The sequence below is a fragment of the Taudactylus pleione genome, unplaced genomic scaffold, assembly GCF_031769625.1.
Source record: "Taudactylus pleione unplaced genomic scaffold, aTauple2 ptg000619l, whole genome shotgun sequence".
In the NCBI taxonomy this organism is placed as follows: domain Eukaryota; kingdom Metazoa; phylum Chordata; class Amphibia; order Anura; family Myobatrachidae; genus Taudactylus; species Taudactylus pleione.
The window spans coordinates 4,229,973-4,250,810 of record NW_028285021.1 but is presented as its reverse complement, the minus strand read 5'-3'; the positions used below and the strand labels follow the sequence as shown (position 1 = coordinate 4,250,810).

The window sequence follows — 20,838 nt, the reverse complement described above, 5'->3', positions numbered from 1 at the left end:
TAAATTGGAGAAAAAGGGATGTGTAGGGGAGGTTTTCAGTTTAATAAAATACTACAACATTAGGTATTCAGTGTGTGTGTGTGTTGTCTTTTTACAGGTGAACTACAAGCTTCATCAGGCCTTTAATGTCCAGACATGCTGGCACTTGTGGTTCTATAAGTGTCATCGTGCCGGGGCCTGTAAAAAGCAATATATGTTATATTACCACTAACTTCATACCCACTGCCCAGGGGTGCGGGGAATAATCCTTTCAGCCCATGGCTGGTTGTCCCTTGGGAGGGGGGGTTCCCACCTTTCAGATGGATTACAATCCTGGGCTGATCAGTTTGGGGCTGGTTAATATTATGGTAGGAGGACCCCATGCTGGTGTGTCTCCCTGCTATAGTGTTATCCACATGGCTGGTTTAGCCTGGTGCTTTTAAAAAAAAAAATAGAGGGAACCTCACACAGTTTTTTCCCCTCTATTTTCCAAAACCAGACCAGGCTCAGAGGTCAAGGGCTAATTATTGATTGGGGGAGGGGGGGACCCAATGGATTTGTTTTTAAAATGTATAACTATTTCTATACTTTTAAACATAATTAAGCCTGCACAGATTATAGTGGTCTGTGCATTGCCTTACCCAAACTAAGGTCTATTAGTTGGCAGAATTTCTGTCTGCTGTTTTCAGGTGCTTTCTCTGCAGTTTTGCAGCAGACCTTAGTAAATTGGTGGGTTGCAAAATCTGCCAGGATTTAGAACACACCGCTTAGTAAATTTTACCCATTGATGTGAGAGGGATGATTCCAAACTCAAATCTAAATTGCAGTGTAAAAATAAAGCTGTCAAGTATTTCTGGGCTACATGCAAGAGCAACCAATAATTACCTTGCATGCCAAAAAAATAAATATAATTGCAGCCCTTGCATTGCAACATGCAAAGAGGGTGCTTATATTAGGCAGCTGCCTAAGGGTGCCGGGATCTGAGGGGGTGGCCCGCTGAGGCTGTCTGGGATAAAAATGATGGCCTTATCATGCTTACTGCTGGTGATGGACAGTTATTATTTATTTCTATCTGCTGCAGCCTGCTCCTCTGGCCCAACCCTTCCTACTCCTCTCCTCCTCTTCTCTCTAATGCGGCCCATAGACGGTGTGATTTTTTGCATGATGTGGACGATTTCGATCAATCGTAACGATCAATCGTGCGCATCGTGTGTTGATTCTATGTGTTTACGATGCCGATGCTCTTCCCTGCCGTTGTATAGCTGGATCGTAGATCTTATTGCAAAACCGTAAGATTGCGATCTATTGTGTACAATGTGATACACATGTATGCATCGTATAGTATGATTGTAACGATCAATCGTACACCATTTGACCACATCGTATGGAGAATTTCAAGGGAAATTGTACAACACATCTTACGCCAGAAAATCGCACGGTGTATGGCTGGTATAACAGCCGATTATGCAAGCTCCGTCTCTCAGTCTGTACAAGAGGAAGATCGAGGAGCTGAATGAACAGGAGCCAGTCAAGCAAGTGAACTTTTTAATGGCTTCTTGGTAAGTGATTGAGCTAATGAGTGCTGGGGGAAGGGGTGTTGTTTAATGGGTGATAGGGAGGAATGTAGAGTGAATGGATTAATGGGTGCTGGGAGTGAATGTATTAATAGGTGCGGGTTGGGGGGGTTAATGGGTGCTGAGAGTGAATGAATTAATAGGTGTTGTTGGGGGTGGTTAATGGGTGCTGACATTTTTGTAGAGAACTGTCAAAATTACTTCACACCATGGGTGCTGAGAGTGGATTAATAGGTGTTGGGTGAAAAGAGTTTAATGGGTGCTGTGAGGGGGAGTTAATGGGTACTGGGGGTGAATGGATGAATAGGTACTGTGAGTGAATGTATTAATAGATGCGGCTGCTGAGAGTGAATGAATTAATAGGTGTTGGCGGGGGAGGTTAATGGGTGCTGACATTTTTGTAGAGAACTTTCAAATTTACTTCACACCATATAAGGTATGATTACTTTAAACTAAATGTTAAATATGAAAATAAGTACAGGTTGAGTCTCCCATATCCGAAATGCTCGGGACCAGGAGCATTTCGGATTTTGGATTATTCCGGTTTTCGGAATACCTGGGGGGGGCCCGGCGGGTGGGTCCGGAAGGTGTTGCGCGGGTGTTGCGGTGGTCCGGCGTGTGCTACAGATGTCCTGCGGGGCTGTCACGCGGGTGTTGCGGTGGTCCGGCGAGTGCTACAGGTGTCCGGCGGGTTTCGTGAGGGGTCCGGTGACTGAGGCGGAAGGGACCGGCAGGTAAGGTGGAAGGGTCCGGCGGGTGCTGCGGCTGTCACGAGGGTCCGGCGGCTGCCGTTGGGGGTCCGGAGGGTGATGCAGGGGGTGGCCTAACGTGTGGACCACGCTCAGGCCGCTAGTCATTGGCCGTTGATACTAGTGACGTCATGACGTCAGGTCACGTCGTGACATCACATATGCACCGAAATATTCCGGTTTTTGGAATAACGTATATGGGAGAATCAACCTGTATATATATATATATAGAGAGAGAGAGAGAGAGAGAGTGTGTGTGAGTGTGTGTATTAGTGAAATGCAGGTAGAATGTGATTTATAATCTCAATAGCTTGATCATGTGACTTGCTATAGACGTGTTAGTTATCAGCTGTATCTGTTGTTATGTATACTGACCTTGTAATATAAGCTTATTTTAACCTAAATGATAGATTGATTATGAATAGATTATAAAGATTAATATCACTGGCAAATACATGGAGGAGGTGAGTTTTCACCTCAGTATACTGACCATGTGACTTGTTACATCATAAATAGCCTTTGTGATGTCAGACAGCTTTGGTAGAAAGGTCACCATTGTGTAGAGAACTATCAACTGTATCTGCTGATATAACATGTCACAATGGTCCCCTTTTATTAATGTATAATCGGACACATGCAGGGACACGGAGAGCTGCCAGGGCAGCTGCGCATGTGCAGTCCTGCAGAGGAACCCTCCGCCGGCTAATTATGTGCGGTGTAGCCAATAGGCTACAGCGGCTAACGTCATCTTCAGATGGCGTTAGCTGCCGGGGCCAATATCCGGAATGTATCGCATTCCGGATGTTGGTACATTTGGCAGCATCGCATCCCCCATAGAAACCTATATGGGGAGGTGGCTGCCTGCAGGAATGGAGGGATTACAGCAGTTTCCGGGGGAAACATAATATTTGCAATTAACCCCCAGAATCGAGTGGTTTCGGGGATTATACCTCAAATATACAATGATAAATGGGCCCCAATGTAGACAGATAGATAGCAATGGTGAAATGCAGGTAGTATGTGAATTATAACCTCAATAAGATGATCATGTCACTTGCTATAAAGCGGTTATTTATGAACTGTATTTGTTAATATGCCTAATGACTGTGTAGTGTAAGCTTATTTTAAGATAGATTATAAATAGATAGCAATGGCAACATGCATGCAGGAGGTGATTTTTCACATTAGTATACTAACCATGTGATTTGTTACATCATAAACAGCCTTTTTGATCTCACTCAGCTTGGATCAAAAGGTCACCATTTCCAGGGCTGGGTTAGGGTCCACTTGGGCTTGGGCCTGAAAATGTTGAAGGGCCTATACTGAGAAGGAGAGGAGCTGTAACCAGTGATGTGTGACCAAAGCCAAGTGCGTGTGTACGCCCCATACACTATCAGCCCCACTGTCTCCTAAATACATAATAGAAAAAATTATAATTATATGAGAAAACTAGAAAAACATTTTTAATACTTATAATTTATGGTTGATTGTGTGGCCAGCTAGGCAGCTGGTCATCATCATACTGACGATGTGAGGTGTGAGAGTGTGGGGGGGGGGGTAATGAGTGCTGGGCTGAATGGATTAACAAGTGCTAGGTGGGGGGAAGTTGATAGGTGCAGAGGGGTGGGGGGTTAATGGGTGGTTGGAGTCAATAGCTTAATAGGTGCTGGGAAGGGGTGAGGTTATAATGTGCTGCGTTCCAGTGGTGAATGGATCAAAGGGTGCTGGGGGGGGTTAAGAGGTGCTGACAGTATGGACAAATGTGGTAATGGGTGCTGTACAGGTGAACTGATTAATGGATTTGAGAGGAACAGGTTAATGAGTGCTGAGTGTGTGAATTGATTAATGGGTGAGGTTAATGGGTGGCGACAGGGTGGACATATCTGTTAATGCACAGGTTCTCAAACTCGGTCCTCAGGACCCCACACAGTGCATGTTTTCCAGGTCTCCTCACAGAATCGCAAGTAAAATAATTAGCTCTACCTGTGAATCTTTTAAAATGTGTCAGTGAGTAATGAATGCACCTGTGCTCCTGCTGGGTGACCTGGAAAACGCAACCTGCGTGGGGTCCTGAGGACCAAGTTTGAGAACCACTGTGTTAATGGATACTGTGAGGGTGAACTGATTAATTCACAGGGCTCTGTTTATTAAAATTATTTTTACTAAAATAAAGTGAAAAATGGTGTTTTCACACCCTTTTCACATTATTTTAGTTTCACCTGTAGTTATTACAGGGCAATTGGAGTAGAATTAGTAAAATTCTACTCCAACCCTAGTATCACTTATTTTTAGTAAAGCAGATCGCATTTCCCATAACTGTAATGGGAAATGTGATCCGACTAGAGTTACTAAAAATGAATTGTAAAAAAATATCGGGGAAAGCCCTTTGATAATAACGCCACCTGGAGGTGGCATTATCCAGGGTCTCCCCCGGTTACCGGGCTCCCACTCTGCTCTAACGGGGAGAGCAGAGGCGGGAGCCAGTACCAGTAATCAGCCATGTGGTCTAAACAGGCCGCAAGCTGATTGCTGTAAAAAAAAGAAAAAAAAAATGGAAACATTTTTTTTTTACTTACCTGAATCCAGGGACCGGTGATCGGGCTCCTCTCCGGTCAGCTGGTCTCCCATAGTGCACTGCGGCCCGGTCATCAGGTGATCGGGTCCCAGTGCAGTATGGGAGATCACCTGATCGGGAAGCCCGGAGAAGATCACCGGAGGCCAGAAGGATGCAGGTAAGTGTAATGAAGGGAGGGGGGGGGGGTCGCGGGGTCCGCGATCGCGGGGGCGGGGCTTATCGTTGGTGGGGGTAGCAGCGACGGTGGGTCGGCGCATGCACGTGCTCTTAGTCGCTGTATTTTTTCCGAAAATACCGCGACTAGAGTGCGGATGGGATCCGCAGGGACAGAGCTTTATCGCAAGCTCTGTCCCTGCAAGGGATTTATAGTAAATCCCTGTGATATTGCCTGAATTCGCAATGCGAATTCACTCGGTAATATCACACTACAATCCGCATTCAATATGCGGATTGTAGTAAATAGAGCCCTTAGAGAGGAACGGGTTAATGAGTGCTGAGTGATCAATTCTTGAGGTGAATGGGTTAATGGGTGCTTGGTGTGGGGCAAATGGATTAACGGGAGCTGGTGGGGAATGAGTAAATGGGTTACTGTTGGAGGGATGTTACTAGGTGCTGACATTTTGGATGAATGTGTTAATGGGTGCTGGGAGGGTGAATTGATTAATGGATTATTGGGATTATATTTATTAAAGTGCGGGTTTTTAGAAGTGGAGATGTTGCCCATGGCAACTAATCAGAATCTAGCTATTATCTTCTAGAAGGTACTAGATAAATGATAAGTAGAATCTGATTGGTTGCTATGGGCAACACTGCCACTTCTAAAAACCCGCACCTATGGGGAGAAGTGGGTTAATGGGTTCTGAGTGGGGTGTGAATTGGTAAATGAGGTTGATGTGAATGGGCATATTGGGTGTTCTGGTTTTGCAACGAAGTGTAATACATTTACAGACAGGATGTGCATATGAAAAATGACTCACCCAGTTGTCATATGCTTTGGTAAACACGTAAGTGTGGTGGGTTGATGTAAATTAATTGAAAGAATGTAATGGGGCAGTAATGTGAAGCTTTGCCTAGGGCGAATAGAAACCTTGCACCGGCCCTGGCTACACGGTTTGTCCAGGTGCAAATTTACTTGTTTTTTTTTTTTTGCTCTTCTTCCAACTCAGAATCAGCCACCTTAGGGCTTATGTAATAGGGTGCGAGCTGCAGTAAATGCCGGAACTCCTGAGTGTCTTTTCATATTTTTAAAGTGGCAATAATTTTAAAGGCAAAACCAAGCTGGTTTTGCCTTTACAATGATTGCTGCTTTAAAAACACGGGAAGACTCGCAGGAGTTCCCGCAGCTGGTGCAGCTCGCACCCTATTACATAAGCCCCCTTGTGTTAAAATTAGATATCACTTTTTTCAGATAATTTTTTCACAGGGTTTCTTGACTTAATACAGATGCAGACCTCATTGGTAATATCTTCACAATATGCATTATTATGAATATTTCATATATTATGTATGTAATGTTCCTGCTCTTACCTAGGACAAACGATACAGGGATCAACTCTGCATAGTTGTTACAATACAACGCCAGCTTCTCAAAGTGAATCTTCTGCTGCTCATTGAGAAGGAGCCTGCAGTACAGATGGAATGAGGTCACTGGAATGTAGGGAGGACCATAGTCAGGGTGATGGCTCAGCGATCAGGAAGGAGGGCATAACGGCAGTGTCTAGATCAGGGATGGGGAACCTCAGGCCCGTGTCTGTATAAGGCCCGAGGAATCATTTGGTCTGGCCCTCGGAGATTTTTTCTGCTAGCCTCATCTGGCTAGCCGTGTGCCTAGAATGGTAACCTGCAGCCAGAATCTATGCAGCAGTGCCGCCAGGAGCATCCTTAGGATGCTTCAGATGGTCACACCGCTGGCTTTACAGCTCCCAGAGCATCCTCAGGGTGCTCCGGGCATTGCTTTAATCACTGGCGATTGTGGCCCTGCCCCCGTGTGACATCACACGGAGGGGGCACGGCCTGCACCAGGCCCGCAAATGCTATATATATCAAAATGGCCCTAGACAGAAATAAGGTCCCCCATCCCTGGTCTAGATGGTGGAGTATTTGCTGCATGCAGTTTGTGCCAAGAAAACCATTTGCTACACCTGCCAAACTGAGACTATACAGAGAAAACCCTATTTCCGGTGTAAACACCCTTCTGTGCTGCAGATAGAGCTTTTCGTCTTGACATAAATATAAACCTATATGCCAGAGGTTCCCAAACTCAACGTTTCTAAGGATACCTGTGCTTGAACACAGCAGACTTAATTAGTACCTCAATCAATTTTATTTAACCATCTGGATTCTGGGCTCAAGCATGGATAGTTTTATAACCTGGACTGTAACAGTGGAGTTTGGGAACCTCTGCTATATGCCAATGATTGGCAACAGACAGCCCTCCAAGCTTTCACTTACACCTCCCTGCTCCTTCCTGCTTTCTGGTACATTTGTTTCTTATAGCTTCTAATGCTTGTGTTAAAGATAAGCTTATATGTTATTACAGATACATGTCTCTTTAAATGATGAAACTTATTAAGTAATGTTACTACTGAGATTAAGGGGTACATTTACTAAGATGGGAGTTCTATTAAGAAGTGATGTTGCCCATAGCAACCTATCAGATTCCAGGTATTATCTTCTAGAAGGTGCTAGATAAATGAGAAGTAGATTCTGATTGGTTGCTATGGGCTGCTTCTTAATAGAACTCCCATTTTAGTAAATTTACCCCTAAGAGTAATGCAGCCATTTGGGAGGTTATCAGGTTGCAGGGCCGTAATGCGGGGTGTGCGACACCATCACTGCCCGAGAGGTACCTGACTGTCTCTGTGTCATTATATGTGATGGGGGCAGTGGGTGTCAGGACAGGGTACGTCAGTGTCAGCTTGCCTATAACTATTTTATGCTGTCCTAGATGCTAGTATGGAATCGGTATGATTTACCGCCGGACCCATGCCCGGCGGTTGGAATCCCAACAGCGGCAACCCGGCAGAGGCGGAAATCCCGATCGTCCCCAGGTAAGTATATACTAACCTATTTCTACCCCTAACCCTAACCCTCCCTTAGGGGTGCCTAAACCTAACCCCCCCTTCCCCGCCCCCTAAACCTAACCTCCCGGGGGGTGCCTAACCCTAAGTCCCCCCCCGGGAACCCTAAACCTAACCCTCCTCCCCCCCCCAGTAGTAATACCCATGTAGTCGTGCCCCCAATAGTAATGCCCCCAGTAGTCATTCCCCCATTAGTAGAGCCCGCTGTAGAAATTCCCCCAGTAGTAATGCCTCTCTATTACTGCCCCCAATACTAATGCTCCCTCTCTAGTAGAGCCCCCAATAGTAATGTCCCCAGTAGTAATGCCTCCCCGCCGAGTAATGCCCCCAGTAGTAATTCCCCAGTAGTAATGCCTCCCCCCTTACCGAGTAATGCCCCAGGTGTAATGCTCCCCCCCCCCGAGTAATGTCCCCTTTAGTAATGCCCCCCGCCAGTAATGCCTCCAGTAGGCAGCTTGCACTAAAAAAATAAATAATAAATACTTACCTTAAGTAAGCCCCACGTCCACTGCAGTCCGCTCGGCTGCTCCTCTGCACTATGGCAGAGACATCATGACGTCTCTGCCATAGTGCACTGCGTGAGCCGGAGGCTGGAGCTCATCTGAGCTCAAGCCTCCGACTCCGGCTGCCGCTGCAGGGAGGGAGCCGTGCGCCCACTGGTTACAGCGGGCACCTGGTAAATGGAGCCTCCCTGCGGCGCCGGGGTTAGGTTGGCCGGAGGAGGCGGAACTGGTTCAGTCTCCTCCGGTCCACTTTAACCCCGATGGGTGTGGGGGCCCTTAACATGTGGGGGCCCAGTGACGATCGCCCCTGTCGCCCCCCCGGTTATCTGGCCATAATAATCAGTTAAACATGAATAGTTACGTTTTCCGTAGTTGCCTCATATGGGCTCCGATATCTGCTTCGGACCTTTTTATTACATATGGCTATATTACATATGGAGATACATATACATTGCGGTAATCCTCTGAAAACGGCGGTTTTCTGAGGTTTAACTGCATTTTCTGGCTCAAAGAGAGGAATCATTATCTGAGTTTTGAGGTTTATAATGATTGGTAATTTATTATTTTTATCTAATCGCAATGATTACTTCATTGGGGCTACTGTAACATTAATAGAAACTTCTATTTGGTTTTGATTACGCCCCTGTCTTATCCTGAGTAATCTGGATGACTGGTGCAACCTCTCACACTTAAGTTGGGTAGACACTAGACGATATGTCGTCCGATCCAACGGATCGGAGCGGCATATCGGGTACGTCGTCTAGTGTGTACCCATGATATGCGCGCTCCCAAGGGTCGCTAGTGACATTGCCCGTTGGCCCTACTGCAGGGCCAAAGGGGGATGTCGCTAACGATGCCATGCTGCAGAATGGTATGGTGTATGCACTTGCCGCATGCCGGGTCCCGTCGCCGGCGATGTCAAGCTGGGTATACATCGCTAAGTGTGTACCCAGCATTAGTTCAGGAAACACATTCTCCATATATGTGAGTTACCAAATGGCAGGGATCTTATTCTTTAGGCACAGAGGTGAACAGCCACATTGCAGTTTAGACAGATCAGGTAACTATGTATCTGCTGACTGCCTGTATTTCCACTACCTATGGTATATCTACAGTAGTCTATGGTGGACTCCAGCCTCCATTAATTTCCTTAGAAACACCATATGAAAAGCAGGTAGGTACAGAACAAACCAAACTGATAGTCCACTCAGTTACCCATGGATACTAGTAATGACTGTAGTTATGCTGCGAATCCATCCATTATAATGGTTACTGAAAGTCTAAGTGTATAACAGATAAATGTCATTGTCTGCATAGGCTGTATGGTATAACCAGACAGATACCTGTAGGTAGCACTGATGATGAAGTAACAGCCGATGAAGATGAGGAACTCTTGGTACAGTAATTTGTAGATACTGCCTCGCCAACGGAGAAGCAGACGGGAGAAGGTACCCAGTTTGGCATCTGCCACTCGATTGCTGTAAGTGACTGTCATGTTTATAGGTACTCCGATAGCTTGGAAGGATGATGAGAAGTGTGAATAATGTAGAGTATTTGACATGATACATACATGTAGGCACATAAAGAGAATTTGAGATTAAGGGGCCCATTTATCAACAAGTTTTGTCATATACAACGAGTTTTAAAACTCATTGTGTATGATAGATGGTGCTCCAGCCAATCAACTCCTAACTGTCATTTTTCAAACGGATGACAATTGAGAGCTGATTGGCTGGAGCACCATTATCATACGCAACAAGTTTTAAATCTTGTTGTGTATGATAAAACTCATTGATAAATGGGCCCCTAAGTTTTTTTAACTGTAGAGTAGGAGAAGGTTAAAAACATATGATGTGATACCTGGAATAGGAATATCAAAGATATGTCACTTGTTAGTTGAAATACAGATGGATATGGACTTATAGGCATCTATGTGAGTGTCTATGGACTCTATAAGGAGTGAGAAGAGAGTTGGGTGCACCTGATTTCTCTGTAGATGGAGGATATAACTACCTTTCCTGTTGTAGAAGCTTATAAAGTACTGCTTAGTAATGACAGAACTAGGGGACTGATCCTGAGTGGGGCGCAGCCCTTCCCTGGTGTACATCAGTGAGTGTGAATGTGCACAGACTGAGACTCCCACTGTCAGTGTCCTAGATGCTGAAATACTGATTGGTGCATATCTAAAACTCACCATTGGTCGCACCATGGAAACCTGCACCAGTCTTATAGCAGATGCAGCTCCTCCGTCTGAGTATGGCCTCCAATGTGAGCTGTACAGGGCATTTGTACGCAACTGCTTTTGCCGACATGCCCACAACACTAAGGACCTGACACAGACCCGGATGCTAAGAAGCGTTCACTTGTAGCTGGCCGATTTTCGCATTCTATGCATGCATCGCAGTGCGCAAGCGCAAACCAGTGTGAAAGCTTGTGAAGCATTCGCTCATTGCGAATAGACAGCCCAGAAGAGTGAGTGACAGGAGAAGCCGTTGTGGGTGGTGACAGGGGCAGACCACTAGAAACGGGGGAGTGGAGATGCGAACGCAGGCGTGCCTGAGCGTCTCGACGCCGTTAAGAGGCGTGCATAATTAACAGGCAGCGTCATTGTACATGTCACCTGGTTGTATTTCACCCTGAATTGCTCGCAGTGCTTGCGGTAGGGTATAGTCAACCTCAAGCGCTGCGTTTGCTTCCGATGGTGCCCGATGTACTACATACACTTCATGGAGATGATGATGTGCGCAAGTGGGTGTCTTAAGACAGGCTGGTGGGCGTCTGCATACACAAAGTGATCGCATGTCAAGACATATTGGGCATGCTTATGCCTTGCCGTGCAATCGCCTGCCGTGCCGTCACTTAGCCGAATTTGCATAAGCTGGGTGCGAAAGAATGCATCTAGTGAGCTGGTCTGGATGAGCTCCTAAGTTCGATCTGCGACTCTGTACGTACAAAATCATGACTCAGACTCATGCGCTTTCAAAAAACATCACTCCAAGGCAATTCAACATCATCACTGCGTCCGCATTGAATCAGGCCCCAGGTGCCCGTATAAGTGCCCATTCATAGTTCCATAGGCCATAAATGTTTGCAGCATACTAGTGCTTTGGTGCTTTCTAAAGTCAGGTAACTTTAATGCAGTGGTGTAACTAGGGTATATGGAGCCCTGGGCAAAAATGGGATTTTGGTACTTACCGGTAAATCCTTTTCTCTGATTCCACAGGGGACACTGGAGGTGCTTATGCTGGGGTATAGAGGTGTGGATAGCTGGAGCTGGCACTTTAATTAATTTAGAAGTGTGAAGCTCCTCCCCTTCTATTCCCCACCAGCCCTCAGTTTAGAAAATGAAGACCGAGAGGAGATGGAGAACAACAAGAGTGAAAGGGAGTAGAACATCACACAACAAAAAACCATACTACGCATGGAACAAATTGAACAGACAGGCGAAGAGCGCTGAGGTGGGAGTCCAGTGTCCCCTGTGGAATCAGAGAAAAGGATTTACCGGTAAGTACCAAATTCCCATTTTCTCTTTCATCCACTAGGGGACACTGGAGGTGCTTACGCTGGGGACGTCCCAAAGTTTTCCCTACGGGCGGGAGCGCTCTGAGGAACCTGCAGAACAAGGCGGCCAAAACTTGATGCTGAAGCCGCAAACTTATCAAATCTGTAAAACTTCACAAACGTGTGAACAGAAGACCAAGTGCTTGCACAGCACAATTACAAGGTGGAGGCACCTCTACCGGCCGCCCGCGACGCACCCACAGAACGTGTGGAAGGAGCCGAAAAAGACCAAGGAGGCCGACTATCATTGCTGACATAAGCCTGACGGATAGTCAGTATAAACCAATGAGCCAACGTCTGTTTTGGAAGCTGGCCAAGCCCTCCGAACAGCATCATAGGAGGACAGAAAGAGCCTCCGACCTGCGGAGGGACGCCGTCCAAGAAACAAATGTGAAAAGCTCGAACAACCACCAGGGTAGAAGGAACACCTGAATCCTCTACAAAAGAAGGCACCCCAATAGGTTGGTTTATGTGGAAAGCCAACACCACCTTAGGAAGGAAAGCAGCTACTGTCCAGAGTTCCGCCCCACCCTAATGAAACACAAGGTAAGGAAGCTTATAGGACAGAACCCGCAATTCCGAGGCTGTGAGCCGAAGCCCAAAGTGAGGAGGAGTACCGTCTTCCAAGACAAAAACTTAATATCAACCTCCTCCAAGGGATCAAACATGGAAGACTGAAAGACCAGAGTACCAAGATCAAATCCCAGGGTGCTATTGGAGGCACAAAAGGAGGCTGCACACGCAAGACCCCCTGAAGGAACGTCTGCAAAATGGAAAGAGCAGAAACCTGCCCTTTTAAAGTTCCAAGGTGAAGGCCAGAATCTAATCCTGTCTGGAGAAGAAACAAAAACAGGGATAATCGATAAGTCCTAGATGGAAGGCCCTGACCGGAACACCACGAAATATAAGATCGCCAGATGCTATGATAATGCGGAGCCGAAACCGGCTTTCTGGCGCGAAGCATGGTGGGAATAATAGAGTCTGGGATGCCTCTGCATCTCAAAATATCGGTCTCAAGAGCCACCCAATCAACACAGCTGTGCTAAGTTGGGGTGTGCGAAAAGACCCTGCAACAGAAGGTCTGGGTGAAGAGGAAGGGGCCACAGCTCGTCTGCCAAGAGGGACCGAAGGTCCGAAAACCAACTACGCCAAGGCCATTTCGTAGCCACGAGAATGACTGAGGCCGACTCGTGTTTTATTTTTAGTACATGAGGAAGAAGTGTAATCGGAGGAAACCGGTAACGAAGTCGTAAGTCCACGGCACTGTCAGAGCGTTGACCGCCTCCGCCTGCGGATCCAGAGTCCTTGACACGTATACTGGGAGCTGATGATTTAATCGAGACGCTATAAGATCCGCCCGAGGATGACCCCAGCACTGTACTAGAGCCTGAAACACGTCTAGGTGAAGCTTCCATCCCCCAGGATGGATATCCTGATGACTCAGGTAATCTGCTTCCCAGTTGTCTACTCTCGGGAAGAAAACTGCCGACAGGATCGCCGACTGACTCTCAGCCCACCTGAGAATCTGAGTTACTTCTCGCATGGCCATGCAACTACGAGTCCTGCCCAGGCGGTTGATGTATGCAACGGCTGTCGCATTGTCTGACTGAACTCTTACCAGAAGAGACGTCAGAACTGTGTTGTTTCTATGAGAGCATTGGAAAACGCTCTGTGTTCCAACACCTTTATGGGCCACCGTTGTTCCAGAGGAGGCCAACGACCCTGAAATTGATAGTCGAGGACCACTGCTAAGAGATTGTCGGATTGTGTTCACCAGAGGAGAGCTACCCTGGTAGCCGGGTTCAAACGGATCAGTCGATTCGAATTATAGTGCCTCGAAGGCAGCTATCATCTTCCCCAAAAGACGCCAAGAAGCATGGACACCTTCTTTGGTCTGAGAATGAACTGAACTAGCAACCGGATATCCCGAGCTTTGTCTTCCGGAAGGAAAATCCTCTGTGATGCCGTATCCAGAATTATCCCCAGAAACTGAAGTCTCTGGGATGGAATGAGATTTGTCCAACCCTGCTGTGATTAGAGTATGATACAGTAAGTCAGTGAGGTGTGGTCCAAGAGAAGGAATTCTGATGGAGCTTTGATTAATAGGTCGTCCAAATAAGGAATTATGTTCAGTCCTGATGACCGAAGATGAGCAATCATAACTGACATAATCTTGGTGAAAATGCGTGGAACAGAGGATAATCCGAATGGCAAAGCCCAAAACTGATAGTGATTTGCAATATAGCAAAGCGCAGGAAGGCCCGATGCGGTTCCCAAATTGGAACATGAAGATAGGCATCTTTGATATCCAGGGATATAAGGAACTCTGTTGGTTCTAAGCTTGCTATGACAGACTGAAGAGACTCCATTTTAAAACGATACATCTTCATGTACCAGTTTAAGGACTTGAAGTTTAAGATGGGTCTGACCGAACCATTGGGTTTGGGCACTACAAAAAGGTTTGAGTAAAACCCCATCTTGATTCACTGGAACCGGAACTATCACAGCCAATACTATTAGAGACTGGCTAGTCTCTTGTAGAACCTTCAGTAGGTATTTGCAGACTCGTAGTGATGAACTGAGCTGGAGGGGAGAATTCAAAGTTTATTTGGTACCTCAGGGAAAGCAGTTTGCGAATCCATGGGTCTGAAGAGGTTTGGTTTCAAACTAGTTGAAAATTCTATAAGCGAGCTCCCACCGCAGGAGACCCCAGGTGGGACGGAAGACCGTCATGCCACCTGTTGCTCAGCTGGCATCGGGTCCCATCTACGTGCAACTGTATGTAGTAGACCTCTACCACCCCTTGTCTGAGTGGGAGCACCTTGGGATCTACCACAAAAGGTCTGTGGCACACGAAAGGACTGAAACGAGCGTCCTCTGTAAGTTCACCTGGGAACCAGAGCCGTTGAAGGGAGGAAGGAAGACTTACCCCCAGTGGCCCAAGATATCCATCTAATGCCGGCCCAAAAAGCATGTCACCAGTGAATGGTAAATCCTTGCATTCTGCGTCGGCCTGCCAAGAACGCAACCAGGTAACGTCGGCCTGCCAAGACTCTGCGGCCAGAAATAGCATAAGCGGATATTGAACTGACTGATATACTTGGATGCTTCTCCTAGATAAACTGCAGACTCACGGATGTGTTCTGCTAGTAGATCCAAACCCGAAATGAACTGATCAGTCCAGCAAACCACAACCTGGTTAACCCAGGCGGTAATAAGCATAGGTCTAAACTGAGCCCCTGCTGCAGTATAAATACACCTTAGCTTTGACTCCAACTTATGATCAGAAGGATCCTTCAGCAATGTAGCCCCCCGTACTGGAAGCGTAGCCTTTTTTGAGAGCCGGGAAACAGACGCATCAACAGGGTAGAAGGTTTCCCACTTTTCCATCATAGATGACGGAAAAGAATAGCTGGACGGGAATCGACGAGGAATTTTGGAACCTCTTATGCTGATGTTTCCAGGCCACTGAAAATTGCTGTTGAAGTTGTTTTGAGAACGGGAAAACTGACGACCTTTTTGGTGGTTCAGTGAATAACTCACACTCCTGGGAAGCAGGAACAATATCCTCAGGTACATTAAGGACCCGCCTGCCGCCAGAATTGGAGGTTCCACCCCCGTGGAGGCAGATTCTAAGTTTTGACCGACATCATTCAAAACTTCCTGTAATTCACCTTCCTCGGTATTCTCATGTGCGAGGAGTACCTCTTCCGAATCCTCTGATTGGAGGACGGTTATAAGAGGACGCCTCTGAGTAGGAAGTGAAGTGAATAGTAGCAGTGGTACCCTTTTAAGTCTACAGCACCTGGTATCCCCAGGCGGTCTCCCATCCAAGTACTAACCAGACCTGACCCTGCTTAGCTTCCAAGATCAGACGAGATTTGCGTGTTCAGGGTGGTGTGGCCATAGGCTAACCTGTACCAGGCTGCCTAGAGTCATAAAATGTGGCTTGGTCTGTTTGTTGCTACACTTGGAACAAACAAACATCTTTTGAGAAGCCTTAGACATTTATACATCACCCACACAGACAGTGCAGAAATAAGGAGACAGTATACTTGTACAGATGCAGACAGTATACAGAGACAGAAGGCTGATTAAGAGAGGAGACACCCTCCCACAGCAATAAATTCCCTGCTCTTTACTAAATGCACCCCAGTAGCACTCACAGCCCTCTTTGTGAAGGATCCTGTAGTCTAGGGATGCCTGGAGCAAGATAATCCAGCCTTCTGTTACATATGCTGCACACCTCCTGAACCAGGGAGAGGTGGTGCAGTTATTCATTGAAGAAAACGACAGGCACGCTGTTTTACACAGCTTTCTGCCGCGTGTACTGGAGAGAGAGCGCGCGCCCTGGCTAGACTCCGCCCGTTCTACATGCCCTAAGGGCTCCCATTATGGCTGCTATTAGCGGCAATATCTTCCCCCCTCCGCGCTACACTGCGGGCATAAGCGGGGAATTAGAGCCGGGAGCAGCGCTGCAGCGCTTCCTAATGTCAACAGACACAGCTTACTAAACTGTGTCAGCGCCGGGCAGCGTGTAGGGGGCCGGGGAATGCGCAGCTGTTACTCACTGCGTGTCCCTGAAGTCTCTCTCTCCATGCAGCAAAGCCTTCTCTTCTTTAGCTTCATGCTGTGTGAAGGCTTGCTGGGGCGATAAGGAGCTGTCAGGTGCTTTTAGAATAAGCCCTGTGCAGTCCTTCCTGATTTTTATTTTCATATTAAAAAACCAGGGCGCCCAGTACCCGGACCCCACCTTTGATATAGGTGACGAAGGGTACCTGTAGTGTAAAAGATGCTTAAAACTAAATAAATAAAATTAAATGTATTGCTGGAGCACAGCCTGTAGTGACCAGCTCCTAGGGCATATTTTCTAAACTGAGGGCTGGTGGGGAATAGAGGGGGAGGAGCTTCACACTTATAAATAAATTAAAGTGCCAGCTCCAGCTATCCACGCCTCTATACCCCAGCGTAAGCACCTCCAGTGTCCCCTAGTGGATGAAAGAGAAATTAAAAATGAAGCCTCCCCTGGTGGGAAAAAAAGTGGATGTGGTCACATGCCACAAGGGGCGTGGCCACTGATAAATGGGGCATGTCAACATGACACACACATCTTTCTCGTCACTCTGGGAACATTCCTTTCCATTACATATGCACCTTAATGACCCAAGTAGTTGCGCCCCTCTTGCAATACCCACTGTAGTAGTTCCCAATGTAGTAGTGCCCTTTATACAGTGCCCCCAGTCTGGCATCCTTATACAGTCCCCCCTATGCAGTGCCTCCAGTAGTGGTCCCCCTTATGCAGGCCCCCAGTAGTGCCCCTTATACAGTACCCCCATAGTGATCACCCTTATGTAGGCCCCCAATAGTGCTCCCCCTTATGCAGGCCCCCAGTAGTGCCCCTTTTACAGTGCCCCCAGTAGTGGTCCCTCTTATGCAGGCCCCCAGTAGTTCCCCTTATACAGTACCCCCATAGTGATCACCCTTATGCAGGCCCCCAATAGTGCTCCCCCTTATGCAGGCCCCCAGTAGTGCCCCTTTTACAGTGCCCCCAGTAGTGGTCCCCCTTATGAACGCCCCCAGTAGTGCCCCGCATACAGTGCCCCCAGTAGTGATCCCCCATATGTTGTGGCCCCTTATACAGTGCCTTCTGTAGTGCCCCTGGCCAGTAGTGCATAACAGACAGACAGATAGACAGACACAAAACACTCACTAACTTACATGAATCCCCGCTCCTGCTCCTCCTGCTGCTGTCTTCTCCTCTGTCCTCCTGCTTTGTCCTGCTCGGTACTTTGGGAGAGATGTCACGACGTCTCTCCCATCACCCATTGCAGGAACCGGAAGGTGGAGCTCATGAGTGAGCTCCAGCCCGGCTCTGGCAGTGGGCGCAGTAGTCAATGAGAGTCTGTCTGACTCTCATTGGCTGCTGAAACACACACATCGCCGCCCCAGGTAGTACGAGTGTACTACACAGCGCCGGCGGCGATGCGTGTGGAACTGTGTACTGCGGACCGCAATCACTGCAGTCTGCACTACACTGAGTGACTAGGGCGGGCCTGTGCCGTGGCCAGCGCCGCCCCCCCCCCCCCCCGCGCCGCTGCTCCCTTGGCGCCCAGGACATAAGCCCCGGCAGCCCTGCCCTAGTTACGCCACTGCTTTAATGTATAGGTTTGTGCATAGCCTCTTGCATCTTTTGCAAATTCCCTTTTTAATGTCTGAAATTTTTATGTGCTTTTCTGTATTGCATTTATATTATTATTGCTACTGCCTTTTTTTAATCGTTATTACCAATTTATATACAAAACTTTAAAAATGACACCAGTTACGCTATTATCCCTGAGAGGTGTCTTATTGTGAGACCACTGAATACATACAAGCTTATGAACACTTATGAACACACCAATGGACACTTCTATGAATGTTAACTTAGACACTAATGGGGAAATTCAATTGTGAAAATTGCTATCAATGTGCCATCGGCAAAGGGCGGGGACTCTCGTAACGGCGGCATAATGCAGGCACAACATTGGTCAGTTTACCTTGTAACCCCATTGGGTAAAACGAGTGATGTGCACACATGACAAATAATTGAATTGTCCCCAAGGGCAGCACCATAATAGATTTGCAACATTTTCCCCCTGATTTTGGCCTCCAAATTGCTGGATGTAATATTTGTCAAATTGGAGGGTGAGAAATGGTGACATATAGCGTGTTTAATATGCACACATCAGAGAGGACGTGGGTCAGGATCAATGTGTACCAAATCCTCCTTTCCTGGAGATAAGGCTGGTACCAGGTAGTGCATTGGGCACTACCTGGTTCCCCTGGGCTGTGGGTATCAGAGTAGTATAAGTATATTGCTCCCATAATAATGAATTTAATAAAATATGTGGCCTATAATTTTAAGTAAATACTAAGTGCCCCCATAAATGAAGTAATAAGAATTGTTGCCCCCTTTAAAAATACAAAATGCCCCAATTAAACAAAATAATATAAATGTGTCCACTTACAATTATACATAACTAAAACTGCCTTTTTCTGAGAATATTTTACTATACTATACAAGTACAGTATTGTGCTGTGCTAGCCACTGATTAAAAGACAAACTGGAAAGTGATACCATTCATTGGATACCGACACATCCCTAATACCACTTTCAGACAGAATTTTTGCCAAAAAACGGCTTTTACCCCGCATTTGAGTTCTGGGTTATTTTGCCGGTCCCAGCCTGGACCCCCTTTCAGACAGAAGAGCAAATTACAGGGTTAAGTATTTCTACCCGGTAATTTGCTGATCAACAGCAGAATTTTTTCTGTCTGAAAGGGTCAACCCGGGTCGAAATTACTGGGTCTCTGACTCTGGTAAATCCAGGGCCGAAGTCCCGGGAATTTCGATCTGGGTGGACCCTGTCAGACAGAAAAAGGACCCGTGTTGATCAGCAAATTACCAGTAGAAATGCTTAACCCGGTGATTTGCTTTTCTGTCTGAAAGGGGTATTAGTGGCAAGCTTTGCACTCTGCTATTAAACGCTGTAAAACGGCATTTGGGAAAGAGATCCTTGTTGTCTTTAAAGCCTGCAACTAAAGGACGTTTGTGATATATGATTATTAGGTGGCAATTAATAGATGAGAATATTTATTTATACTGCAGGAGACTTGTCTGTACATGAAATTGTACTTATACTTACGATTACTTGTTCCATTAACATCAAACTCTACCCTGAGCCCCGGAAATATATCAGAAATTACTGACATCCTAAAACCTGTTTGTTCATGTTTGTGTGAAAACTACAGTACATGGCAAATATTACTTTATAATAATATAATGGCTGATGGGAGCAGGAAATAATTACTAGTCAATCACTTTCTAACCAATTATCACATTATTTGTACATTATTATTATTATTATTATTATATATTTTTGAAAACTCGAAATGTGCATTAATTTAATACCAAGATAATTTACTGTAGGCTGTTTGTAAAAGTGGGTTTGTACACACAAGCGGTTGTAGAGCCGTCTGCAGTGTGTTTAACATAACATGTAAGTACTGTAGCACTAGCGCCAGTCAAAATAATGAATGATTTAGCACTATGGGCCTGATTCAGACCCGTTCGCTAAGCTGCGTACGCACGCTATGGCCGATAGTCGCCCATCTGCGTATGCGGCATACTATGCATCTGCGAACCAGTCACTGCGATCGGGAATTGTGCGCTCGTAGTACACAGACTGGACGCTACTTTGAGTGACAGCGCCGTTTGTGGGTGGTAACAGGGGAAGGTGCTTGTGAACGGGGGAGTGGTGCTGTGAACGCAGGCGTGTCTGCCATCAAACTGGAGTTTTACGGTTGTGCATAATTAGCAAAGATGCATCATTGTACACGTCACTTGGTTGTATTTTACACTGAAGTGCTTGCGGTAGGGTAGAGTCAACCACTGTAGGGTAGAGTCAAGCGCTGCGTTCACTTCTGATGGTTCTCGATGTACCGATGGTTGCATACACTTCCTGGAGATGACGTGTGCTAGTGGGCGTCTTAAGACACGCTCATGGGCATCTACATACACAAATGAATCGCATGCCAAGACATAGTGGGCGTGTTTATGCCTTGCCGAGCGATCGCCTGCCATGCTGTCACTTAGCAGAATTTGCATATGCTGGGTACGAGCATGTGTATCTAGCGAACGGGTCTGAATGAGCTCCTATGACCACTAATGTCAGCATTAACAAATGCTGGGTCAGATGGACCAAGGATGCAGTGTGGGGAAACAGACCACAGGCAGATTTAGGGGCATATTCAATTGGGCGCGAGGTTTAGTGAGGAA

General features: G+C 46.7%; 1 protein-coding gene and 1 pseudogene across 1 annotated transcript in view; both read right to left on the bottom strand.

Annotated features, from left to right (window-relative positions):
• BEST1 (bestrophin 1) overlaps positions 1–9,955 on the bottom strand; it is a 35,583-nt gene extending 25,628 nt beyond the window's left edge. The window contains exons 1-2 of the mRNA XM_088454485.1: positions 9,804–9,955; positions 6,405–6,499 (exon numbers count right to left, since the gene is read on the bottom strand). Of these exons, the coding sequence (XP_088310611.1) occupies positions 6,405–6,499; positions 9,804–9,955 (247 nt within the window). The remainder of the gene's footprint in view (positions 1–6,404; positions 6,500–9,803) is intronic.
• A 5,859-nt stretch (positions 9,956–15,814) lies between these two features.
• Positions 15,815–15,932, bottom strand: LOC148479658 (5S ribosomal RNA; annotated as a pseudogene).
• Positions 15,933–20,838: the final 4,906 nt, after the last annotated feature.